Source organism: Rhinolophus ferrumequinum, chromosome 12 (genome assembly GCF_004115265.2).
Source record: "Rhinolophus ferrumequinum isolate MPI-CBG mRhiFer1 chromosome 12, mRhiFer1_v1.p, whole genome shotgun sequence".
Classification (NCBI taxonomy): Eukaryota; Metazoa; Chordata; class Mammalia; order Chiroptera; family Rhinolophidae; genus Rhinolophus; species Rhinolophus ferrumequinum.
The window spans coordinates 40,243,584-40,271,469 of record NC_046295.1 but is presented as its reverse complement, the minus strand read 5'-3'; the positions used below and the strand labels follow the sequence as shown (position 1 = coordinate 40,271,469).

The 27,886-nt window shown below is 37.1% G+C and overlaps 1 protein-coding gene across 1 annotated transcript in view; it reads left to right on the top strand.

Annotated features, from left to right (window-relative positions):
• TRPM6 (transient receptor potential cation channel subfamily M member 6) overlaps positions 1 to 27,886 on the top strand; it is a 121,538-nt gene that overhangs the window by 76,771 nt on the left and 16,881 nt on the right. The window contains 9 exon segments of the mRNA XM_033123710.1: positions 1,680 to 1,812; positions 8,970 to 10,111; positions 10,291 to 10,403; positions 15,241 to 15,364; positions 18,055 to 18,146; positions 19,652 to 19,710; positions 21,227 to 21,252; positions 24,612 to 24,662; positions 26,150 to 26,215. Coding sequence (XP_032979601.1) covers positions 1,680 to 1,812; positions 8,970 to 10,111; positions 10,291 to 10,403; positions 15,241 to 15,364; positions 18,055 to 18,146; positions 19,652 to 19,710; positions 21,227 to 21,252; positions 24,612 to 24,662; positions 26,150 to 26,215 — 1,806 coding nt within the window.

The window sequence follows — 27,886 nt, the reverse complement described above, 5'->3', positions numbered from 1 at the left end:
GCTGCAGAACCATTGCAACCTAATTGTAGAGTGTGAACCACTTGAGAGATACTGGAATTAACTAGGATTTGGCCAGATTTCCTAGCACCATACCAAAGAACTTCTCCTGGGTTCACCTTGATCTGGGCTTATAGGATGATTCTGGTATAACACTTAAGAAAATTTTCTGTTCATCTCAAGCTCTGGAAAATTCTTGAATTTTTCTAAGATTGCTTCCGATCCTCTCCCTGTATTGAGGATCAAGACCTTTGCATATGTTGCAGCAGTGCCACCTGGCGGACAGTCCCAAGAATGCTCCATAGGCTACAAGCTGCACCTGTTACTAGAATTGCTCTGTGGATTGTTTGCTCACACGAATTCACAGAAGGTTCAAATCATGACGATTGTGAAGTTTCTTGTTCATACTTTGTTTCCCTGAAAATAAGACCTACCAGGAAAATAAGCCCTAGCATGATTTTTCAGAATGACATCCTCTGAACCAAACCCCTAATGCGTCTTTTGGAGCAAAAATTAATATAAGACCCGGTTTTATTTTTGGGGAATCATGGTGGGAGATTCTTTAATTTAGTGTTAGAGGGATACTGGATGTTTTTTTAATATTTGAAAATTTTCCACACCATAAAATCAGAAAACATTGTGCATTTGAGTTGTGAACATATTTTATGGTTGAGTATTGTTTTATTTTTGCCATGTTTTTCAATTCAGAATTAATATTTTTGTCTTTTGTATTATTGGAAAATATTGGAACATTTTCACTTCTAATAAATTCTGCAGAACTCTAATGGCTTCCCCTCTAATGTAAGTGAAATTATTGAAGGAAGAGAGCTTCCCAATTTTATCCTTTTTGTAACACTATTTTTATATTTTCCAAGTATTGGAAACTTGCTTAAAAAACGTATTTTCCTGTTAGGTCAGAGTGAGAGCCAAGGTGGTAGCCTGACTGATTGCTGAATTTTGACAAGAATTGCATTAGCTTCAAAATATCACCAAATGATGTGTCTTTTAATGAATTTAATTATAATTCTGTTAGGGAAGGTGGGTAGCCTTAATTGGCTATTGACTGGTAATAACATATTTTTTTTTCAACAGAAGAACTTAGTGTATGCAAACTCAGTGTAACAAATTAAAACTTTCTTATACATACTAGATTACTGTCAAAAGACTTTGACTTCTAGCCATGATTTTAACCTATAGGTTACTCATTGTCATTTTGAGAGATAAAACAGTTGGTGGGAGTGGGGTGGGGAAAGAATCAGTTTTGGGGGAATTAAAAGTTATGTGTGGATTTTTGACTGAGTAGGGGTCGGTACCCTAACCCTCACATTCAAGGGTCAATTATACAGTGAATTTTTGTTAATGTGTAAAAATATTCTAACCTGTGAAATATTGAAGAGAAAGTGTCTGTTCCACTTGTGCCATCTTCACACTCCCATGCCTGTTTATAGAACAAATAAGAGAGACCCAGACTGGCGTTTCCAGTTGTTCCCCCTTAATACTTAATACATGATACTTCCCCCTTAATACTAAGACTACAGTCTGACAAGGCAGCAAAGTTTTATCATACAAGCTTCAGTCTATCAAATTTCAACACAAGTGGAAGAAAAGCCACTTATACATTGTATTGGCTTCCTACTGAAATGACTAATGATTCTTTTTATGTACCATACCTATTTTCACAGAACTCTACCTGAGTAAGGAGGATCTGAAAAAACTTCACGATTTTGAAGAACAGTGTGTGGAAAAATACTTCCATGAGAAGATGGAAGGTCTAAATTGTAGTTGTGAGGAACGAATCCGAGTGACATCAGAAAGGTAAAAGAGTATATGTATTTTTCCATCCCCAAACTGGTACCCAAACCCAATTCTCTAGAATGTCTAAAAAAGTACAAAGATCTACTTAAAAAATCCAGAGGTTTAAGTTCTCTAAAACGTTCTCAAGTAGCACATAATGTACATAAAATGAATCCATATTTATTGAACATCTGCTCTGTTCCAGTTACTATTCTGGTTACTGGAGGTAAATGGTGTATACGAGACAAGAGTCCCTGACTTCATAGGACTTACATTCTAGTGTGTACATGTGGGAGAGTGTGGCGGGTGGGGGACAAAAAAATAAACAAGGAAACACATAAAAGAAATACGGAATTTAATGTCAGGTAGTAAAGGAGCAATGAAGAAAAATTAGCATAAAGGAATGGAAAACGATGGTGGCAAGGGGTCTGCTGATATTGGGGGTTAGGTTGAACTGTTTTGGGTAGTCTGGTGCAGGATGGTCGATGTGAAGTGATTGAGGAGGAGAGACCTGAGGGAGGTATACCAGGCAGAGGCATCTGGTGGCATGGTGCACCTCCTGGAAGGAGCAGCAAATGCAGGCACCGCAGGCCACCAGGTGAGTCTAGGAGCAGCCCGCAGGCCCGGGGGAGGTCCAGTGTACCATGCTTGTTGCATCAGGGCGCCTGACCAGCCATTGTCATGCAGTGGAATGGATGGCTGAAGTGGGTGAAGGGTGAAGGGTGAAGAGAAGTGGAGACAGCAATTACAGACAGCTTTGTGGGAAGTTTTTCTGTGAAGGGAAGCAAGGGGCAGGGCGTCTGGGGACATGGTACGGTTCTTATGTTTTGTTTCATGTGGAGTTACTAACAGAATTGTGGATGGTCCTGGAAATGGTCCATCAGCAAGGGGGAACCTGCTGGAGTGGGAGAGAGGAGGTGATCTGCTTACGGGAATTTCTCTCAGAGGGGCTTAATGGAGCAGGAGGCCAGGAGAGAACATGGCCAGTGTGCAAGGGGATGCAGCTAGGGTTGAGAACAGTTGTCATGGTAGAGTCATCAGCTGAGAATGCCTGTGGGCATGTGTGATTTTGGGTGGTCACTGCAGGAAGGCCATTCAGAGGTTTGAGAAGAGAGGAGAAGATGTGTTGGAGAGAGGGAATATATTCAGAAACTGTAGTAGGATCAAAGCTGTTGTAGCTGTACTACTAATTGTGGGTACATAGCGTTGTGTTAAAATATGGAGGACAGCATGTGCTGACGGGCACTTTTTAAAACATAGAACTGCTCTCTTAACTGGAAGCAAATTGACAGAAGTTAAATGTGTTCCTTCATTTTTGACTATACATGGACCTGACTATAAAATGTGATACCTAATTATGTATGTGTTTTTCTGATGTCCAAATAGATAGTTAGTGAATCCTTACATATGGCTTTATTTAAAACAGAATAACATTTAGAGGTTTCTAAATGATTCATTATGGGCAATATTATATTTCTGGACTTGTCTATTGATAGCATATTTATGTAAATATGTGTTTAGGTAGCTGATTGAGTTTCAGATCAAATTTTAATATTGAGAAGAAAATTAACTATCAAATAAAGATATGTGAATCCACAAAATTCTATTTTACTTAACTAATGTCTTTAGGCCAGAGCTCTATGAGCTTCCTTTTCCCTCTTCCATACATGCTAACTTTTTTTTACAGCTATGCTCATTGATTCCTGTAGGCCAGCATGGTTCTTAGTTTTGTATGAATCATTCCCAGATATGGGTTTACAGAGCTGGGAGAAAGTCCTGCTTCTGCCACTTCTTAGCTGTACGTCCTTGGGAAAATTTACTCTGGGCCTTGGCTTTCTTATCTGTAAAATGGCAGTGAAAGCAGACTACCTGTTAAGAGTTGCTATGAGGATTACATGAGATGATGCAGATGAACTATGTGGTAGAGAACTGGTAGACAGTAAGGCTGCAGTGAAAGTTATCTACAAGTATATAAACACAGGCTCCCAAAATTTTGAGTATAATTCCTTTTTAAATACAAATTTCCTTCCAAACCTTAAGAAAAGGGGAATAAGTAGATAAGATGGGATCAAGATAGCCCCTTCCACTCCTAAGATTATGAACAAGATCGTGGAGAGACCCTTACTTTACAGTATAAACTAAGGAAGAATTTTAGGTGGTTAGTCATAAGGAAAGATTTACCTTCTAGGCAGATTTCTTCAGTTGTAGAGTGGATTTGAGGAATCAGAATTGGTAGAGAGACCACCTGAGAGATTGATGCAGAAGATGGGTGAGTCCCAAGGGTTGAAAAGAAGGTATCTTGGCCCATTTGGGCTACTATCACAAAATATCACAGGCTGCATGGCTTATAAGCAGCAGGAAGTTATTGCTCACTGTTTTGCAGGCTGTAAGTCTGGGATCAGGGTGCCAGCATGGTCTGGTGAGGGCCCTCTGCTGGGTCGCTGACTTCTTGTGTCCTCACATGATAGAAGGGGCTAGGGGACTCTGTGGGATCTCTCTTATAAGAGCACAGTCTCATTCATGAGCAGTCCACCCTCATGACATAACCACCCCGAAGGCCCTATCTCCCAATGCCATCACATTTTGGCGTTAAGATTTCAACATATGACATTTGGTAGGACACAATAACTCAGGCCATAGCAGAGGGGATAGATAAAGACATATTTAGAAAGGACAATTCATGAGGTGAGTTAGGGATTGAATATTGAGCTAAGGGGGAGGATGGAGGCTAGGATGAGTCTGCCATCGGTAGCAGGGGTAATTAAGTGAAAGATGGCACCCCCAAGATAAAGAATATACAAAAGGGTGGGAAGCAACGAAGTTTAGATTTGTTGAGTCTGACACTCTTGTGGCACATGTAGCCAGAGATGTCTGGGAGGCTGGAGATGTGTGAATCTGAAGCCCTGAGGCAAAGTTTGAATTGAACAAGATTTGGGAGTCATCTGCTTATTATAAAAGCAATAAAACTATGACAGAGGAAGTGATTATGCCCAGAAAGCATGTACAGGGAAGAAACTCAGTGCGCTGAAGGTAGAGCTCTGAGAGATGCCAACACCTGTGTAATGGACTGAGGAAGAGGAACTCAGGGAGAAGACTAAAATGAATGGATCAGAGGAGTATATGGAAAACTAGGAGAAGGTAGTATGTGAGTCAAGAGACTACAGAGTGAAAACTTTAGAACCAGACGTTTACAAACAACTAATTCAATAATAATAATAATAATAATATTAACCCTAACATCATTAATCATCATAGACGATTACATTTCTCTTGAATAGTTTTTTTGGAGATTTGAGTAGAGAAAAATTAGAAAATAAATTATGAACAATATTCTAAATGCTTTCAAAGGCTTTAGAATTCAATTCTGAAGCTCTAATTTTACTTCAAAACATAATCAGTATTCCCTCTGATAGAGAGAACTATTTTACCAGCCCTCTTTTATATGATTACTCTTGTTGAGGTCATTTCTGGGGAGCTCACAAATAGGAGAGGGAAGAATATTTTTCTGAGGTAACTGAGCAGTCATTTGAAGAGGGAGAGGAAGGAGATTCGGAGGATATCTGCGTGTTTGCCTACCTTTAAAGAAGAGATCACCTATGTCCTTATAGAATTAAGTGAGCTGTGAAAGTAGAAAAAGAACATATTAAGGCTGCTTTATATCTTACTTTCTCTACTTGGGATGCCAGCTACTTTTTGATCTAGTAGTAAGCAAGCATTTTCCCCTCTGTTCTATGGAGTAAGATGCTAACTAGGTATTTCTGTATATTAAACATGTTTGGGTATGTTGTATTTGGGAAATGCTACTTTTTTTTTTAAAGAAGTTCAAACACTTGAACAACGTGCATTGTGACTCAGTAGAGTTATAGTTTGAGCAGGTCCTGTTATTATTTGGCTATGAAAACTTATTGAGAAACATTTGTGGCCAAACACTTACCAGCATGGGAAATGTTGATGTACTTCATTTAACACTTCACAGGACTCTAGGACCCCCCAAAAGAACTTTGCCTGGATCCCAGATGAGTTGCAGGGAGGTGCTAGAGCTCAGTGGCTAATGCCACTGTCTGGGTCTGAGCCTCCCTCTATCACCGACCGTAGGACTGACCATGTGACCTAACCTCTTTTCACGAAAGGGTTAATAATAATGCTTACCTTATAGGGCTGTCATGTGGATTAAATAAAATAATAATGTAGAGCCTTTGTAAAATGCCTGCCACGTAGTGAGTACTCAGTGAGTATTATAATTGTCATGATGATTATAATTATACTTGTTATCATCTCATTTTAAAATATCTTCTCCAAAGGCCCACAATAAAACAATAACCATCCTGGTCTTCCTTCCACCCACAAACCTTGCACAGGGGAAACTAAAATTGTAAGAATTTATTTTATGTGTCAGGATGACCGAAAGGCTAGATTAAATTAATGTAGTTGGTGGTCAAGGAATATAATGAAAGTATGTTTCACAGGATGTAATGCTTTAGAAAATAAGTGCCTATAAAAGCAGGAGGACTGGATTTGAGGGTGACCAGGTTATTTGTCTAACAGGTCTTTATTGTAGCATGTTACCTGTTGCTGTGAATAGTTGCTGATTTCTATTGTATCCATTTGATGTGACTGCTGCTAATGGAACTTAATGAGTCTCCATTACTGCTGTTCAGACTGTACTGTTTTTGAATTAGATGAAACACTGCACTGGATGGAGAGGCTCTAATTAAGCATATTTGGAAGGGAATATACATATATTTTGTGTTCCTTCCCTCATCAGCCTTGCCAATTCTAGTTTTGCAGGTTCCAGAAGGTCACGAAGCATTTATTAAGCTTCTATTGAGTGACAGAAGTTGAATTCTATAGCAGACATGAGAAAGAGAGTGTTCTACCTGCATAGACTATAATAAAAATGGAAAATACCACCCTCCTTTTTATTTAATTCCTATGTGCAAAACTCCCAGAAAGAAGAAATGGAAGATATCTATGGGACTTGAGGGGATCTCAGGAGAGGGGTTGTTTTAACAGTATTTTGGGAAGTACTTGCTACAGTTGAGTGCTAAGCTCTTCATGTTATAATCACTTCTTCTCCCAGGCCCCAGATAAGACTGGGGATCATTTTTTATTTCTGCATATAGTCATATCAGCCACTAAACTGTTAGTTAGATTCCCTCCCTTGCTGTTTTTTTTACTTTATTCCTGTTTATCAAAGATTTTCATTATTAAAAAATTGGTAAGTATACTCCTTCCTTCAAATAAAAGAATAAAATGAGAAGAAAAGAATGAAACGATGTTATAAACCAGAGACCACTGTGAAAATTTTGGTCCTTTTACATTTAGTCATATATATATATATATATATATATATATACACACACATATATATTTAAAATTATACAATTTATATTTTGTCACCACTTATACATCAAAAACAGCTCTTCAAATTTATCAGTCTGTGTAAACATTTTTTAACTTTTATTGTTTCTCTACTTATAACGTTTTTATATCAAATTTAAAAGTATATAATGCAGAACCTAACAGACCCCCACCCACCACCAGAAATAGCCTAAGGAAATGACTATTAACGATATAAGTATGATTTTTAATGGCTCCATAATATTCTATTTCATAATGTAAAGAATATCTGTATGCTTTAGCATAGTGAAATCATAGCCTCTTTATATATGTTGTCTAGTTGAATGTCCCAATGTTTCATACTTGTGTGTTTACATAACGAGGTTGAATATTTTATCATGTTTCCTTATCTGTCATATTTTATCTTTTGTGAATTGTCTGTTCATGTCCTTTGGAGTCTGTAATTTCTTTCCCACTACAATTTGTAAAAGCTTCTGATTTATTAATGGCTACCAACACCTCATGATATTTGTTAGAATAATTTCCAACTTATTTTGTTTTAGAATTTTGTATTATATTTTCATGTGTATGTGTTTATTTTTATGTAACCAAATCTGATATATTTTGTAATTAATTGCATTCATAAACTTAGATAACCATTATTAGTTTCCTACGGTTGCCATAACGAAGAACCAAAAACTGAGTGTCTTACAAAAACAGAAATTTATCGTCTCATAGTTCTGGAGGTTAGAAGTCCAAAATCAGCTTGCCGGCAGCAACATGCTTTTCCTGATGGTTCTCGGGGAAAATCCTTCCTTGCCTCTTTAGATTCTGGTTTGTTGGCAATCCTTGGTCCTTTGGCTTATAGACGCATCACTCCAGTCATAGGATGATCTTCTCCCTGTGTATCTTTACATCGTCTTCCCTCTGTGTCCAAATTTCCCCTTTATTAGGACACCAGTCATACTGACTTAGGGCCCACCCTAATGACCTTATTTTAGCTCGATTACCTCTGTAAAGATGGTATTTCCCAGTAAGGCCACATTCTGAGGTACTGGGGGTTAAGACTTCAACATATCTCTTTTGGGGGACACTAAACAAAACCCAGTCACATACAGAGATATTTACAGATCAACATTAATCAACACTTTCTTCCTTCTTTTTCTCTCTCTAAATGAAATCAATTGTTACATTTCATTTGACTCTGCTTGCAGTTTACTTTTGTGCTTACGTAGCTGAAGATGTCTTGTGTTGCTTTTATATGAATCAGTGGCTGGACATCATATTGTTGGGTTCAAGTATTCAAAATCATTTTAAAATTTTGCCTCAGGTTTTCTCTGCATGTAGATCTTTTAAAGTAGGTTTTGTTTGAAATTTGGGAAAAGCGTAGTTGAACTGTAGACTTGGAAGTTTTCTTTTAAGATCTATACCGTGTTTTCTAATTGCATATTTTGTTATTGATTCTGTTCTTGTCATTCTGGTCTCTACCTCAGGATCTTCTTTCCCTACCAAATTAACACATTGCTTGCCAGTTGGAGATGTTCAATTGTTTGCAGATAAATTAATGAATATATGAAGGAATACAAATGGCTGATTGGTGACATGATTGAAGGGATGACTAGCCGGAAGCTAGGGATGTGGTTCTGAAATATTAGGAGAAATAATGGCGAGACATGTAGATTCGTCGTTCTCCCACATTGAGGTGATGGTGGGAATTATAGGAGTGGATAAGATTACCTGGGATGAGAGTGTCTATTAGAGACAGAAGATGGCAGGAGACAAATTCCCATTGGAATGCTTAATGTGTTAACTGGTTTTCTTCCTCCCTTTACCATTAGGGTTACAGAGATGTACTTCCAACTGAAAGAAATGAATGAAAAAGTATCTTTTATAAAGGACTCCTTACTGTCTTTGGACAGCCAGGTGGGACACCTGCAAGACCTCTCTGCCCTGACAGTGGATACCCTAAAAGTCCTTTCTGCTGTTGACACCTTACAAGAGGATGAGGCTCTCCTGGCCAACAGAGAGTATTCTACTTGCAGAAAACTTCCCCACAGCTGGAGCAATGTTATCTGTGCAGGGGTTCTAGGCAACATGGAGATCTCTGGGGAGAAGAAATACCAGTACTATAGCATGCCCCCTTCTTTGCTGCGGAGCCTGGCCAGAGGCCAACACCCTCCAAGAGCGCAGAGGGGGCCCCTTCTTGACATTACAGACAGTCAGAGAGAGACTTCACGTTTAAGAAATGACCAGGAAGAGCAAGAAACAGAAAAGAGTATAGTTGCTTCTAGGGTATCCCTTGACAGGCAAACACACCCAAAGTATGGAAAATTTCTTCTGGTCCCTTCTTACCGAAAGCAAGTTCCTTTTTCTGCAGAAACTGACTTGCCTCTGTCCAGACCATCTGTGGAAGCAGGTACAGGTGTGCTGGCAACTGAACAAGTCATCCAGAGTGAGGTCCCTGTTCATCTGAGTCGGCAGACCCCAGTGGTCTCAGATCTGGGCTCAGTGGCTGAACCCAAGGTGCCGTGTGATCCAATCGTTCAAATACCAGGCAGACATGACAGGGGAGAGCAGGTTTTACCCACTGTGATTTGCACACCTGCACCCATGAAAGTGGCCTCCCTCCCTTCCCAAGCTCAGAACATGCGAACTAGATGTGGATATGTGAACTGGGCATTTTCAGAAGGTGATGAAACTGGTGTGTTTAGTATCAAGAAAAAATGGCAAACCTGCTTGGCCTCCACTTGGAACAGTGACTCCAATCAGAGTGGACAATACCGGAGGCAGATCCTGGACAGATCCCTATCTGATAACTCTGCAGAACTGGTCCAGAGTAGTGATTGCTCAGAGGTGGGACCAGGGCTCCAGCCAAACATGTCCTTTTGGATCAACCCTGTCCACAGAGACAGGCCCTTCATTAGGAGTCATAGTTTGAAATTCCACAAGGAGGAGAAATTGAAGATCTGTAACATTAAAAGTAAGAAGTAAATATTAAAAACAAACCTCAGTATTAAATCTTTTGCATTGCTACTATTTAAAAATAAGTCTATGACTTTTGATTGCATTCTCATTTTCCCCATTCTCAGTTCTTTCTGTAAAACAAAATAGTTCCCTGTACTACCTTAAACTTTCTCTGGTAAACCATTTCCCTTATAGGTCTTTTAAGATCTTCGGAGATTGGGCAGTCAGCATGTATCAGAGCAAAAACTTTAACCAAGGATAGGAAACTGTCAAAGAAAAAGAAGAAAATACAAGGACTACAGGTGCCAGTAAGTGTCTTTTATGTTTTTGGCAATTCAGGTAGTAGCCAGTCTTAGTTTGTTTTCTCCTTATTCTAAAGAGCCACATATACAAAATAACATTGTACTGGAAGGAGTGAAGATATAAATTTAGGAGTCATTGGCATGGATATGCCATAATTCATTTATCAGCTGCCATGGTGAAGGACATTTGTCTTATTTTCAGTTTTTGGCTATTCCAAACAAAGCTGTTGTGAATATTTGAGCACAAGTCTTTCTGTGGACATATGTTTTAATTTCTCTCTGGTAAATATTTAGGAGTGGAATGTCAGAGTCATATGGTAAGTAGTTGTTTAATTTTAGAAGAAATTTCCAAACTGCTTTCCAAAGTGGTTGTACCATTTCACATTCCCACGAGTTTATGAGTAATAGTTTATGAACATTCCAGCAATCTACATCTTTACCATTGTTAGTGTGCTCAGTCCTTTTAATTTTAGTCGCATCAGTGGGTGTGTAGTGCTATCTCATGGTGGTTTCATTTGCATTCCACAGTGACTACTGCTGCTAGGTATCTTTTCACATGCTTATTTGTCATCCATGTATCTTTTTGGTGACATGTCTGTTCAACTCTTTTGTCCAATTTAAAAATTGGGTGGTTTGTTTTATGATTAAGTTGTAAGAGTTATTTATATATTCTAGATATAAGTCCATTGTTAGATACATGTTTTGAAAATATTTTCTCTCAGTTGGTGGCTTTCCTTTTGCTTTTCACAAATGTTCTGTGAAGCATATACATTTTTATTTTGATCAAGTCCAGTGTTCTATTTTTTCTTTTATAGTCTATGCTTTTTATATCGTATTTAAGAAAATTTTCCAGACCTAAGATCACTAAGAGTTTCTATTTTATTTTCTTCTAGGAGTTTTATATTGGGGCCTACCACCCATTTTGAGTTAATTGTTGTACATGGTCATAGGTAACAATTGAGGTCCCACCCTTCCTCTTTCTTTTCTTCATTCCTTCCCTTCTTGAACACAGATATCAAATTTTTCTACCTTTTTTTTTTTTTTTTTTTTTTTAGTGAAAAGATGATCTTTTTCTATTGAATTACTCTAAGAAATTAATTGAGCATTTTTGGAAATTAACTGACCAAAAATTAATTGACCATAGTGTGGATCTATTTCTGGGCTCTGTTTTGTTCCATTTATTTATGTCTATGTTTATGCCAATGTCATACTCGTATCTTGAATACTATAACTTTATAATAAGTCTTTAAATCACATAAGTCTGCCAATTTTGTTTCTTCTTTCTCAAAATTGTTTTGGTTACTCTAGTTTCTTTGCTTTTCCACATATATGTAGAGACAGCTTGTCAATTTTTACAAAGAAGCCAGCTGGAGTGAGTAGAATTGCTGTGACTCAATTTGGGGAGAAATTGGCATCTTAATAATGAGTTTTCTGGTCTATGAACATGATATATCTCTCTTTGTATTTAGGTCATTAATTTCTCTCAGCGTTGTTTTGTAGTTTTAAGTATACAGGTCTTGCACGTGATTTTTTAAAAATGTATCTCTAAGTATTTCATATTTTTAATTTTATTATATAAATGCAATTATTTAAAAAAATTTAAATTTGATTATTTGTTGATATATAGAAATATATTTACAATATTGATTTAACATCCTGCAACCTTGCTAAACTTATTTATTTTGAGTATTTTTTTTTGTTGCCTCTTTAGAATTTTCTATATAAAAGATCATGTTTTCAACAAATGAAGATAGTTTTACTTTTTTCTTTCAAATCTGGATGTATTTTATTTCTTTTTCTTGCCCGATTACACTGACGAGAACCTCTAGTACAGTACTGAATAGAAGTGGTGAAGACAGTTATCCTTTCCTTGTTTCTACTCTTAGAGGAAAAGCATTTAGTCTTTTACCAGTAAGTATGATGCTAGCTATAGATTTTTATGTAGATGCCCTTTATCAGGTCGAAGAACTTCCCTTCTGTTTCTAGTTTTCTGAGAATTTTTATCATTAATTGATGTTGACATTTGTCAAATGATTTTTCTGCATCTACTTATATGATCAGATGATTTTTCCATTTTTATTAAGTTAATATGATGAATTACATTAATTAATTTTATAATGTTAGAATTAATGTTCAGAATATTAAATCAGCCTTTCTAGGATGAACCCACTTGGACATGATGTATTATCTTTTTTTATATACTTCATTCATTTTGCTAAAATTTTGATAAGATTTTTGTATCTATATTCTGGAGGACTATTTGTCTTTAGACTTTTCTTGTAATGTGTTTGGTTTTGCTATCAGGGTGAGGCTGGGCCTATTGACTGATTTGGGAAATGTTCCCTCTTCTTCAGTTTTCTGGGCGGGTTTGTAGAGAATTGATATCATTTCAACATTAATTATTTGGTAGAATTAACCAATGAAACCATCTTTGTGGGGAAATTTTTAACTATACATTCAATTTCTGTAACAGATATAGGGCTCTTCAGGTTATCTGATTCTTCCTGCGTGAGCTTTGTTTGTAATTTTCAAAGAATCTGTCCATTTCACCTAAGTTGTTGAATTTTTCTTTTTTCCGCCCCACCCAACTTGAGGACCCACCCAAGCCGCTTCTAGTGGCTTTTCCATATAACGTGACCTGTCTCGGTTCATGATGCAGAGTTTCCTAAATTATCTCAAAGTTTCACAAAACCCTAACAAGTAGTATCTAACTTTGAGGTGTCCCAAACCTCTTTCCAAGCAGCCACAAGTCTGGCACTAGCAGCAGCTGGCCTCTGTTCACTGTTTTGCTTCTCCAGGCACCTCCAATCCCAGCATGGGTGGCAGCTGTCTTCAGATTGCTTTGTGGCTTATGGCAGGTGTCCCTGGGCAGTAACGAGCTTTGGACCTAGCCAGAGAGTTACCCAGCCACATCCAAAGATGACACATACAAAGGGCAGGTAACAGAGCTCTCCTAAAGAGAATCCTGCTCCATGGGATCAGTCCCTGCACAACAGCTTCTCCACTGTAGTCAAGGCCAACCCTCACAACAAATCAGCCCAAGGTCAGTCCCTTCCGCTGACATGCAAACAGTATTTAAGGCTCAACTACAACAGGAGGACACACAAAACTCACACAAGGCACATACCTGGAGCACCCAGCTCAGGTGACCATGGAGACTACCCCACTGGGGTCAGTACACCTACTACATAAGGCCACTCTATAAGACCAGGAGATAATAGCGTCTCCACCTAATACATGGAAACAAACGGGGAAGCAGCCAAAATGGGGAGACAAAGAAATATGTCCCAAATAAAAGAACAGAATAAAGCTCCAGAAAAGGAACTAAACAAAATAGAGATAAGCAGTGAACCAGATAGAGTTCAAAACACTGGTTGTAAGGATCCTAAATTGTTAAATTTATTGACATGAAGTGTTTATAGTATTATCTTATTATCCTTTTATTGTCTGTGCAATCTGTTGTGACATCACTTCTTTTATTCCTAATATTTAAAATTTGTGTTTTGTTTCTTTGTCTCATGATCAGTTTGGCTACAGGTTTATCTGTTTGATCAATCTTTTCAAAGAACTAACTCTTGGTTTCCACTCTTAATTTTTCTCTGAATTCTATTTCATTGATTTCTGCTCTTAAGTTTATTATTTCCTTTGTTCTGTTTACTTTGGATTTAATTTGCTGTTTTTCCCCCCTAGTTTGTTAAGGTAGAAGCTTTGGTCATTGATTTGAGACTTTCAGGCATTTAGTCCTATAAAATTCCCTCTAACCATTGTTTTAGCTATACCCTACAAGTTCTGATATATGATGATTTCATTTTCATTTAGTGAATATTTTTGTTTATTGTTACAAAACCTTAGATCTGAGTTAGCTGTTCTACGGGACCTCACCTTTCATGATCTTAATGACCTGTTTCACTTTTTAATTCTATACATACTTCTCCATATAATAGTCTTGATACATTTTTTAAAGCACTTCAGCTCTTTTTAGAATGAGAAGCATTCTAAACAAACAGGTAACAAAGAAACAAAGAGGTAAATGTTGAGACAATGGTATGAAATCACTGAGAGATGTAGCTTGATAAGGAAGGCTCTTTTAGAAAAATGCTAAGAGTTTGTGAACCCCATGAAATTTGAATGTAAGTAGATTTTGTGGAATAGTTAAAATGGCCAGAATTCAACTAGGAATTGCAACTGAGATCAAGTACTAATAAGTTTCATTTGCTTATTGCTTTGTAGTTTATCAATTTACCTCATTTCTTCTCTGCCCCTGGGAAGGACAAAAGCACCATTGTTATTGGCTATATATTATTTTAATGATGAGGGAATGGGACTGATAGACATTAAGTATTTTTCCCAAGTTCATATAGCTTCTAAGTGACAGAGCTAGAATTCCAACACAAGTTCTCTGGGATCCAAGCCTTATTTTTATTTATTTTTTCCCCCCTTTTGTTGCTTTATACCAGTGGTTCTCAAATTGTGGTCTCCTTTCAGCAAGGAAACTTACTAGAGATTCAAATTCTACCTCTCCCCAGACCGACTGAATCACAGATTCTAGGGGTTGGGACCCAGTGTTTTGTGGTTTAACACAGTCCTGGGTGATTCTGACGCACATTCAACTTTGAGAAGCCATTCTCTCCCCACTTTAGTTTTTAATCAGGACTACAAATAGAAAAGTCACATGGATGCTTGAGAACTGCCAGCATGAGTAATGGGAAGTCAAAGCTTCCTAGGTGATTCTAAAGTGCAGCCAGTGTTAACAACTACTGCTTTTCACATAGTACCTCTATTAATGTGACTCAGTGTTTTCAGATTAATGTCACTGTGTTCCAATGAGTGTCTTTCTTTCCAGGTCATAACAGTCAATGCCTGCTTTCAAAGTGACCAATCAAATTCAGAGCCAGGAGAAAATAACACCTTGGAAGAAGAAGAGTGCAGGAAGAATTGGCTGACAGTGTCCAAATTTAGTCAGTTAAGTATGTAACAGTCTGCACTCTTGGATCCCCAAAATTCTGGTACAGTCTCCTTTACCTGTCTATGGTCTTTAGACCACTAGTAGTCCTTGCTGTTCTTTCAGTTGAAGATGGAGGAATGAAAGGCTGACACACCTTTTTAGGACAATAGCTCTTTTCTGTTTTTAATTTTCATGAAAGTGACAAAATTGACATTTGTTTAATGGAATAGTTGTCAGAATCCAGAAAAGAAAAAGTTAAGGTTTATATAGTATTTTATATTCAGAGCTGTTGAATCTGGCTGTGTGTCCCTTTAGTCTGATTTATAGGGTGGAGTTTGTCTAATTTTATAATGTTAAGGTTCATGTGACATTGATACGGACACTTAGAGCTCAGTGGATCAAGTTGAGTTGGTTATTTACTACTGGTAACAAATAGTGTTTATTCTATGAGCAAGTATCCCTTAAATTTAATTAATCATGGTGTGTGCGGAGAATAGAAGATGGGTCAACCACATAGGAACGAAGACTACGCTCTAGGCATAGAATGTGAAATCAGCCAGGACAGGTAAGATGAAGACAGATTATGAACTGAATTGAGAGCAATAATTAGAACTTTGAACTTCTTGCATTAGATAATAAGAGAATTTACTAATTTTTAAAGAGAAGGGACGGTGTAATTAAGGACTTATGAAGATTTAAAATTATTTGAAATACTCAACTGAAGGTGCAAATAGATGCTGGATTGAAACCTATGTTATAATGCTCCTTTAAAACTTGCTTGTTCTTCTGGTTGGCAGTTACCAACCAAGGGGCAGTGGCCAAGGGTGCTGTTAACCATCAAACAATGCATGGACAGTTCCACCCCTAACAAGGAGTCATCCAGCCTAAAGTGTCAAGGTTGATAAACCCTGATTTGTATTTTAAAAATACTCAATTGTCTGTTAAATCACTGAGAATCAAGAGGGCGCTAAACCAAAAGAGACGTCAGAAATTAAATTATTCAGAACACCCTTAATTTACAGATAGGATTTGAGAGCTTAATTGTCTTGCCTTAAACCACACAGTTTAGTAGAACCCATAATTTTGAATAAATCAAATCTATACCTAAAGATATGATTCTAGGACCAATTGTAAATGTATTCATTTTATTTATTAATGTATATTTATTTATATTATGCATACATATTTTAAAAAATAAATTGTCTGATATTTAAGTTATTGTATATCATTCTTACTTAAATTATTTAATTTTTTTTTTATTTTAGTATAATTGACATATAACTAAATTTCAGGTACATAACATAATGGTTTGATATATGTATATTGTAAAATGATTACCACAACAAATTTACTTAGCATCCATCACCACACATAGTTAACAACTTCTTTTTTTTGTGATGGGAACTTTTAAGATTCAATTTCCAACTATAAAATATGATATTGTTAACTATACTTACCATGCTGTACATTACATCCCCAGGACTTATTTATCTTCTAAGTGGACGTTTGTACTTCTTGAACACCTTTAGCCATTTCACCCATCCTCTTCCCCTGAAATTATTTAAATTCTTTCCAATGAATTTCAAACAGAGAAAGATGGGGATGGCAGGAGGAGTCTCAGAAAGAATCTCATTAAGTACAATGATCAGAAGAATAGGGAAGACCTAGGGAAATAAATAGTCCAGGTGCCTGGACTCCTCAGATTATGAGGAGGCTAGGAAGCCCAGTATCTTCCATGAAACATGTCCTGAGTTGAGAATCTTATTTTTCTGAAAGGTGTCCAAGTTGAGTTAATTGAAAAATAATTTAAAAATAAATAAAGTCTTGAGCGTGGGAATTCACCTGTCAAGTAGTTCTCTTTAAACAAAAGTAAAGTTCTGAGGAAATTAACAGTGAAAAGGAAAAATTATATTTTTAGCTTTATCTATAGGTGTTTTATTTTAATTATAATACTGTGCTATCATTGCAACCATAATTGTCATAATTTTATGATATTACAAAGAATATCATATATGAAATTTTGTGATTTTTATAATATACTCTTTTGTACTTCTTGCATACCTTTTTCCCCCAGCACAACATTATAAGGGAACAAAAATACAACTGTTATCTTCTACATTTAGTTAATAAGTATTATTCTCAGAATGAATCCAACCACTATATGTCAGTGACTCTGTAGGTATCAGATATTAAAAAATTAATAACAATGATTCTTGTTATCTTTTTTAAAGAAAGTCTAAAAATTAAACCCATCTGCTGGCATTTCTTTCTATTTTTTTGTTTGTTTCTGCTTTTCTGTTTCCTTTTTTGGTTTTTAAGGTAGCTTACTATCATGCTTGATGCATTTGTTAAAGAAGGGTTCCTAACGAATTTGGAACTAAACTTTCATTTATTTTAAATCATGGACAACAGGCTGCACGAGAAGGTGTTTTATAGTTGGGCAGGGTATGGATAATTTAATTCTTGACTTTGACAGAGAAGTATAAATTGTTATAAATGTACAAGTAACTATTAGAGAATAGAAATAGGATATATAGCTTTCAACCACTTGAAAAAGAGGACAAAAGATTTTGGTAAAACTTGCTAAAAAGAGGAAAAAAAGCCTATCTTCAAATTTAGATGAATGCACTATGTTCAGATCTATTTGGGAACTGTGATTTGAATATAACACATTTTCATGTTTTCTCCCATTTTTTCCCCCTTTTAACAAAGGTCTAGAACGTAGTGCGTATCAGAAAAGGAAAACGAAAGAAATTGAACTGCATGCCATACAAGTCAGTGATTATCTAAAGCAGTCTCAAGAGGTAAAAACCTTTTATTTGATATCCATACTTTGTAAAAAACATTCATGCACACAGTACTTCTCTAACTTCTTAACTGTGTCCGGTTTACTTTCATGTCCCTTAATTGGATTCTACATATTACATTTAAATCTCTACTTTGAATATTTGCTCAGTTTTTTTACCCTCCCCACTTTATTTTTTTCTTGTTTTTCTTTATGCAATTTATCTACTCAATAATTTAACCTGGGTATTTTTAGCATGAAATAAAGAATCCAGGAAGTTTTGAAACTGTTTTCAAATATATGAAAGTTGCCATGTGGAAGTAAAATAAGATATTTTCAAAACGCTTTTAAGAGGTACAGCTAGAATCAACATATAGAAGCTACTGGGAGACAGATTTCAGCCCAATTTGAGGAGGAATTTTTAGCAAGTGAAGCTTTCCAAGGATGGAATCGTTTATTTCTGGAAGTACTAAGTTTCTCACTTAGTGTGGTTAGTCAAAGTGGCTAAGCAAACCTCTTTGCAGATGTGTTGGAGTCCCTTTGGGATGTGGGCATTGCAGGGTAAAGGACCCTCAGTGTTTCTCCAACACTGAGGTTCTGTGACTCTGCAGTCTGTTTTTTTTTTTTTACCACCTACAAAACTGTGCCTGTTTTACTGCCATCTACCATGTGAGGAATTTGATGTAGTTAGACTAACCAAGGATATCTAATTTTGTTTTGGTTTGAACATTATCTCTATGAATTTGGGAACCACATACACATTACCTGTATGAATGTATGCTGGCAACGTCAGATGTTCCTGTAGGACTGTAACCTGTGAAAGGTTTTGAAAGTAAAATGTAAGACGGCTTGAAGGCTAATGGAGGCAGGGACCTGCCTGCCCTGTCAAATCCTGGCTCTGCCACATCCTAGATTTCAAAGCTATGTACGTCAATTAACCTATGAGTTTCAGTAGTTGTATCTCTAAAATGGGGCTAAGATATCCTTATGAGATTATTGATAGTGGATAATAAAAATAACACCAGTGAAAATGCCTAGAGTAATACCTGGAGTGGAGGTTTCAAGAAATAATAGTTGAATCTAAGTAGGAAATAGAATGAGATAATTTCAGGGTAAGGTTATTCTAAATAATCAACTGAAACAATAATCTCCTGATGATAGGACATAATAATGTAAAGATTGATGTTTCCTTTCAACGGTGACCTTCATTTCTTCTTTCATGTTATTAACTGATTTTATACGTTCGCTCTCATTTCTGTAAAAACCTGCATATTGCATTTTCTCTTTGATGTCCTCATAAAAGTAATTTCATTCTGTTAAAGTCTGTCAACATTGAGTTACTCTGACTTTGTGCCAACATTATGCATCTTTCTAGCCTATGCTTAGTATGTTTAGTAAAAGAGAAATGTTGAGCTAGAGGAAGGGGGAGAAAAGGAACTCTACCCTCCAAGGAGTGTGTTTTACTGGAAGCTTGGGGTGGGAGAATGTTGGGTGAACATGTAATGACCTTGCCCTTCTGTTCAGGATCTGAGGAAAAACTCCTTGTGGAATTCTCGGAGCACCAACCTCAATAGGAACTCCCTGTGAGTATTTCTGAATGTCTGTCTGGAAGCACCTTCAGCTTCTGTTTTTTCTAACCCGATTGGGAACACAGGTTTAATTTGGTCAGAAAGGAGAAAAAAATGTGGGTCCAATGACAATATTTTTCTTTTGTTTCAGCAAGAGTGAATGAAAATCATTTTTTTCTCCCAGTTTTCCTGCTTCTGGCAATAAGATTTCATTTCAGGGCCTTTTAAGAATATAATGAAACCTTACTACTACAGCAAATTAAACATTTGTCTTTTCAGTGTCAAAAAAGCATGCATGGAATAAGGAGTATTATATCTTTTCTGATGATTGTGAAATTTGCATTAAAGAGTAGAAATAAAACTATCTTGCTAAAGAAAAAGACTTAGACTGAAGACCTGATAGTTTTTCTTTAATTTTAAAAATAATTCTTGTTACAAATTTTTTTTCTTCTTGTTTATGAGGTTGATCTTTTTTATTTTTGTTTCCTCATTAACATCCTAAGTGTTTGTCAAGGCAGTTACTCTTTGAGAAGGATGGAGACAGAGAGAGAGGAAGATAAGGCTTAAAAGAGAGAGAGAGGAGATAGAGAACTCACACGATCGTAGACTTGAGTGTCTTCCTGGAATTTTAATTATTCAAAGAAATAAAATTTGAAAACCAGCCAAGCAAAGATTGGCTGAGAAATAAAATTTGAAAACCATCTACTCTGCAAAGGGCCAGTTGATACCAAGTAGGTGAAATGTGACTTGCAGTTTGCAGTCAGCTCCACTTGAGATGGCCTTTTTCCTGCAGCTCCCCCCTCAAGGTCTCTCTGTGCAAGCAAGCTTTCCTCGAGTAGTCTTAAAGTGCACATGACTTTCTTCTCCCAAAGGTTCAGTAGTTTGTGCTCATGCAAAGTAGTGGGTTATTGCAGCATGAAATTAAACAATAATTGTAATTGTACTTTCTTCCCTGAGGATCTTAAATACTGGAGATATTCTTTGAATGCATTTATTCAAACTTGCCTGTGGCCACTTGTGCACTTAAGCAGGGCAAGTAACAATTTAAAGAGAGCTAATTTCAGCCTGTGAACATTTAGGGGCCACGTGGGCTAATGAAACTGATTTGTAGGCTTGTCTGGAGACATACACAGACTAATTTGTAGGCATCTGTTTTGCATAGTTCAGGAACCCTTTAATTTAATTGATCCAGAACAATACAAACACAGTTAAATTTTATATATGTTGTGTGATCACATAGCTAATTAAAACCAAAACCAACAACTGGTTTTCAGTTAGCTTAGGGCAATAAGCTACAATAAATGAATTACATGCGTTTCTGGTACTCATTTTTCTATGAAAATAATTATATGGCTGTAAACTATTTCTCTACTGATAAAGGTAGGGATCAGATGTAGCTGATACTTTTCTTTCAAAGAAATACACATACACACACATACATATAGACTGTATTGTTACTGTCTAACATGTATTTTCTTTGATCATTGAAAAATTTAAAGCATTATCTAAATAACTTTAATTTTTCAAACAGGTTGAGAAGTTCGCATGGAGTTGGCAGTAAGTTTTTATATTTAAACATTTTGGTTTTTCATCTTGTTAATGATGAGGTTTACTCTTCTGCTGAGATTTTTGTCGTTCTGGAAGTTCTATCTATGAATTTTATCTACTATGCAAAGTAGAAAGTTCAGTAGAAAAGTAGAAAGTTGACTATCTTCCTCCAGATAAATCAAGTCTGATATCTGCTTTAAAATTTTTTGAATTGACCATTTTTGACTAATTTTTCAGTTTTCTCCGTGACTGAGGGTATAACCACTGAGCTCATTGAGACTGTTTAACCACTCTTACTGTCACTTTTCTACATGTTGCTCATTAAGAACCATTCATAAAATTGTATGTGATTCCTTTTTCCTATATGGCTTCAGTAGGACTCTGCCCCAAATAGCTAAGTAGAGCTAAGCCATGTTAGACAACTCCCAAGTAAAGTCACTCTCAGTAGCTACTGTCAAACTTCACCACAATCTCTGGGCTTTTTTTCCATATTCTTCACTCCTTGATACAGTTTGGGCACCTTTTCTATGACCTTGTTTCACCCTACTGACTGGGTTTTCCATACTGGTACCCTTCTCAATTCCTTCTCTTCTACCTACAAACAAATTTATGTCATTTTCTATACAAAAGAAGAAAATAATCTTTTTCTTGATTTTACGTAGCTTTCAGACTGCCGCTCCTGTCTCTCCCTCACCTCCAACTTAATTGATAAAGTATTAACATTTGATCATCAGCCCGTGGTGTCGGTCCCTACCACTCTACCGAAACTCCACTCTAACTGCTAAGTCCCACAGCCCCTTTTTAGTCCTCATCAAACTCATGGCATTTGATGTTGACCATTTTATCCATTTCCTAAGTTTCTGTGAGACTATTCTTCTCTGGCTGTTCTTCTTTTTCTTTGTTGATTGACTCTTGGTTTCTCCGATAGCCTCCTCTTCCATCACCAAGCTGGAAATCTTAGTCATTTATGTGCCCTTCCCACCACCACTCTTAGCTATCACCTTCGCCTTCTAACTCTATATCATCACCACCTCCATCTTTAGATGCTGTCCGTTTTGCTCTACCCCACTGCTCCTGCCTTAAAACCTCCAACATTTACTTTCCTAAATAAAAAGTGTATACTTTCTTTTGCCCTTGATATTGTGTTAGCATTGTGGTTGTTGTCTCTTCCATTAAACTTTCCCATGTTCCTACTGGAATTATCTTTCTGAACAATCAATCATCACTTATATGGAAACTTTCAATGCTTCCCTTTACCTACAGGATAGACTATAAATTGCTTACTTTTTCTCCTGACTGCCTGGCCTCGGTCCAAATTCCCAGGCTCGCATTCATGGGTCCTTACATTCAATATTTCTGCCATGCACAACATGACCACCCACCTGTTAACACCTCCACGTGGTGTCTAGAAGGCATCTCAAACAGAATGTTCCACCTTCCTTCTCTCCCATCTCAGGAAGAGGCAGCTCCATCCATCCAGTCGCTGAGGCCAAACCCTTGCAATCATACTTATCTGCCATTTTCTCACATCCCCGCAGCTCACCCATCAGTTAAGTTCTTTAAAATATATCAAGAATATGATCCCTTTGCTACCTCTACATACCTCTCTTCATCTCTTCCCTGGATTACTGAATGGCCTCCAGACTATTGCTATGTATTTCCAGAGAGCAAGCAGAATAACCTTTTTAAACTGAAAGGCAAACTAAGTCACTCTTCTGTTCAAACAGCGTTCCATCGCACTCTGTAAAAGCAGTCTAAACATGATCTACAGGGCCTGTTAATCAGCTTTCCCTCTTCCAACTCTCCAACCTTCATTTTCTCTCAGGACAGTAACTCTGGCCACACTCTCCTCCTTACCACAGCCAGCGTGGTCCTGCCTCAGGGCGTTTGCACTTGAGCTGTTGCCTCTGCCGGGAATGTTCTTCATTTATCCATATGACTTTCCCCCTCTCTTCCTTCAGGTCTATGTTCAAATTTCACCTTATCAAAGAGGCCTTGCCTAACCACCATATAAAATAGTGATCTCCCTATCCCTCATATTTCCTAACCCTCTTAACTTGATATGTAGATAATATACTGTGTACATTACATATTCTTTTGTTTCTTTCTTTTCTATTTCCCTTTACTAGAATGTAGCCAGAGACTTTATCTGTGTTCATTATTGCTCTTTCTCTTAAGCATAGACCAGTGTCTGGTACATAGTAGGTGTTCAATAAATATGTGTTGAATGAATGTGAACAAGATCTCACAGCTCCTTAAGTGGTAAAACCAGGACTGACACTCAGCATTGTCATGCTTAGATACCCACACTCTTTAAGTATTTCCCATTATTTGTCTATGAGGGTTCCACAGGCTTATGCAAACAACTCTATTATATAAATTAGTAAACTATATTGTAATTATACTTTACATGTCTTTCTATCCCAGTGTTTTATATTTGCTTTCCTTTAGGGAGTGAGACACATCTTATTCACATCTGTCACACCTAGCATAGCCTATAATGGGGGCTGAATACTTTATTATTATTAATATTATTGAATGAACTCCGAAAGGAAAAGGCTTTTCTGCTGATCCCATTTTTTACCAAGCACCCCCAAAGGAAGGGATTTTTGTTCCTTATCCAGCAACAAGAAGCCAAAGAGATCTATGAAATTGGGCTCATTATGCTGCGTACTCTACTAGGTATAAAGTAGCTACCACCATGAGACTGAAGTTCTCCACTTTAATTTTGATTTTATGAAATGGCAAAACTGTTGCAAAGGATTTCTCTGGAGCCTTGTAATTTCGGACTGGAGCACACAGAGGAGAACCGGTTAAATTTGCAGGAGGTGTGCCCAGCATAGTCCTTCTGTAACCAAACAAATCCCTTGGTGTCATATTCTCCACCCATTCCTTTGTTTCTGGTATATATCTCTTAATGTGTTTCCATCATTTTGTTGTCATTTTGGGTCAGTGAAGTCGTCTACTAATAACTTGGTATTAATAATGTCTTTATATGGGTACTGCTTCTTGGTAGGGAGCTCAGAGAATTGTGCTTCTGGGATGTCATGAAGTGTGATGGGCAGCTGAGTGCCTTCTGCAACCCCGAGGTGTAATTGGTTCAGAGGAATTACATCTTTGAGGCTAATATTACCTGTCTTTCTTCAATTCCCTACATAAATATGTTTGGAGATATTGCATTGATGATTGGAAACTGTCAGGGTACCATGTGCAATAATGTGGTTAAAGAATATTAGGCAATCTTTCTCGAATACCAAGAAGCCATTCTGATTAACCTGTTCAACAATAACTTTGAAGGCAATATATTCAGAGACATGTATTTATCTCCAGCCAAGTAATTAAAATGCCAATCTTCTCTATAATTTCAGAAATCTCAGCCTCCTTAAAGAGCCCTCAAGAGCCTCACCATCATTATTCAGGTAGGATGCATGTGCACAGAGACATGTCAACTGAGCTAAATGTCTGTGATTCTGCATTGTAAACAGAAACTTTGATGAATCTGTAGAATTGATATAGCTCCCAATTTGAAAAGTTGTTCACTCTGATGAGAAGAACATTCAGATTTCTTAACGTTGCCATTAACTTGGGAAAATATGTTGTTAAGATTTAAGAAAATTTGGTTTTCTTAAAAAATGTTTGTATTTGCACGTTACATATTGTGAAGGGGAAAGATGACCTTGAGATCTAACAAGTCCTTACAAGCTCAAAGTCAGCCCAAAGCCAGAGATCTCCCCACATTTCGCATTAGGGAAGAGATAGGCCTGAGACTAGTTTTTTGAGGAGGGTTGTGTAGCCTCGCTGGGCTCTCAGTGAACATAACCACTGAATGAATGCCAATCCCACAGAGTAAGTTCAACAAAGACATCTTACAAGGATGTTATTAAACAAGGTGTCAAGGGTCTTGACTCTTTTAAGCAACATCACTTCACAGTGCTTCAGGTGTCTTTCTTTCAAGGTGAGAATCATTGCACTTGCCCTTCATGAGGAACAATCTGCCAACTGGCTAGTTGAGAATTAAGAAGGAAACACTTTGAAATGCAAAGCAATATAACCCCGAACTGGACTCATGCCATCGGGTGGTCTTTTGGGTGTCATTGCTCGCAGCATTGCATGAACTAATACATAAGCAAGCTTTTTACATGATCTGAAGCTCAGTACATGAGTAGGTGTTTAATAGTGTGATAATTGCCATTATTATATAAAGGTTATATGTTTGGGGTCCAGTAACAGACTGCCTTATCCTGAATTCTCCTCTGTAGTGAACAGTGCTTCACTGCTTCAGTGGATTCCAGACTCCACATCCCAGACTCTTAAAACTGAGTCTTTCAGCTCAGCTGTAATCCATTAGTTTGACTCCAGCTGTCAACTTAAGAAAGTCTCTGGTGAGGAATACCGTAACTCATATGGACTGTGATCTGTTAGGATATGGCTCTTAACAGGAAAATGCAGATCACTTGCTTCTAATTAAAACTGGTCTTCAGCTCTCTCTGGGAAAAGAAGGTGAGCTGTGCAAAGTCAACAGTAGATGTCCCCACAGTCCACTGTGCATTAGATTTGCTCTAGAAAGGAAAAACCAGAGACATGACGACCACAGTTTAAAGTGCCCTTTAAAAGAAAGTGCCATGCATGTATGGATTAGTATGTAATTTAGTATTCAGAAGAGTGAAGGTGAAAGCTCTACCTCCGACCATGTTATGTAATCTCATATTATCTGTGCCTAAGACTGGGATATCCTAACTGTTTAAGGCCTAGTTCATTTAAAATACTGTATTATAGATAATATTTTTGACAAAGGGATCTTTGAAATGAAATAATTTAGTATTATATGAATATATTGATATGGGAGACTTACTACAGATTCAACCCACTGATGCATCTGTTTCTGTAAATTTGTTTTTCTTTACAGCCATTGAAAGGAACAATTTAATGAGGCTTTCTCAGACTATACCATTTACACCAATCCAACTCTTCGGTGAGTGCATTTCTACCTTCTTGAGGCTGTGCCAAGGGCAGAGGCATAACATATGAGCAAATCAAAGGGGAAACCACTTTGAATCACTTTAGTTGAAAATTTTGTTTTGCCAAAGGTTGCAGTTTAGTGAGATGAATTCCCTAAAATGGAAACTCTTGTTAACCACCCGGCTGGCATCTAGGGTCAAAATCTAATACTGTGGGGATGGAACGATAATGAGCAGCAGTTGGGAAAACAATAATGTTGCACCTGGCATTCACTGATTTAAGGCTGGAAAGTAAGTAGGAAAGAAAAGAACCAACCAACCATGTGTGATAAACACAGAAGAAAGCGATAAATGTCAATATGGTAAAAGCTACAGGCATCTGAAGAGAAATGCTTTGTATATTGTTTTTTATTTGTTTGTTTTATTTTGTGTACGCTAATTGCTCTTAGCTTAGATAGCAAACATCATTTTCCAAAGCTGGAGTAGTAAAGAAAAACAAGCTTGTGTTAGACACAGTTACCAGAGTTTCTCTGTCTAGTCAGTCGACAATGTAACAAGGGTCCCCACACTGTCCTAGATCTTGATTCTCCTCACACTCTTCACATGGGAACAAATCAAGTAGCTTCTGATTATTGATGCAGATGCTTTCTTCTTCCACTTGGCTCCATGGCTGGTTTCGCAACTCAGTAACTCTGCTCTAAATCCTCTAGGTACTTAGAACTCCAAAGAGGTCTGCACTGGCGTTTATCTGGGCACCAAGAATAAACACTTGGAAATATATTACTAAGCATTACCTAGACATGTTTTTTAGTAAGCAATTAAATGCAAGAGTGAGCAAATAGATTCCTTTTTTGGTAAACTAGTACAGTGTTTACACACAACAAAAGCCATTTAAAGCAGAGATGAAAGGAGAAAAGTAAGCACAGGCTGGACCGAAGTTGTGTATAGAATATGTTACTTCTGTTAGAAAGCACTGAACATTGTGTTAGGTGGGGTCTAGGCTGAGGTCTTATTGTTCCCTGTTGAACAGCCTAAAAGTGGAAGCTGTACAGCAGTTAAAGAGCTTTTTGTGTCTAAAATCTTTTAGGTGGGATTGAGTTTGTATCTGAGGTCCCAGTTCACATTAACCAGGTTAACATATTTAATCTTTATAACCCAAAAAAGGGAGAGTTACTTTAACTTCCATTTTACTGATGAGGAAAGTGAGGCTCTAAGTAACTTGTCCAAAGGCACAAAGGATGGAGGGAGAATCTCTGGGGTAGACCTTGATTCTATCTAACTCAACTGGGTTAAAGCCTGCATTCTCAGTGGGGGTGCTATCACCTCCAAGGGAGGAAAAAATCATTCTTTTATGTATAAAATTATATATGTAATAAAAAAGTGATATATACATATATCACTGTACACAGCACGTAAACAGATCATGCAGTATATCTTTGTTATGAAAATGTCATGGGAGGGAGGGGCATTTTAGAAAAATTAGAAAAAAAGGTCTAATAATGCTCATAAGGGGGATGGTAATTAAAAAATGGGTTGAACTATCTATTTAGAAGTATTTAAACTTTAACGGAAGAAGCATGTCTTTACTCCTTTGACTTTGTTTTTGTCCGGCTGTCGTCTGTGATAAGAACAACTTCATTCTTGCATATCATTTGATACTTTCTCCCTTCTCCTCCTCTGCTTCT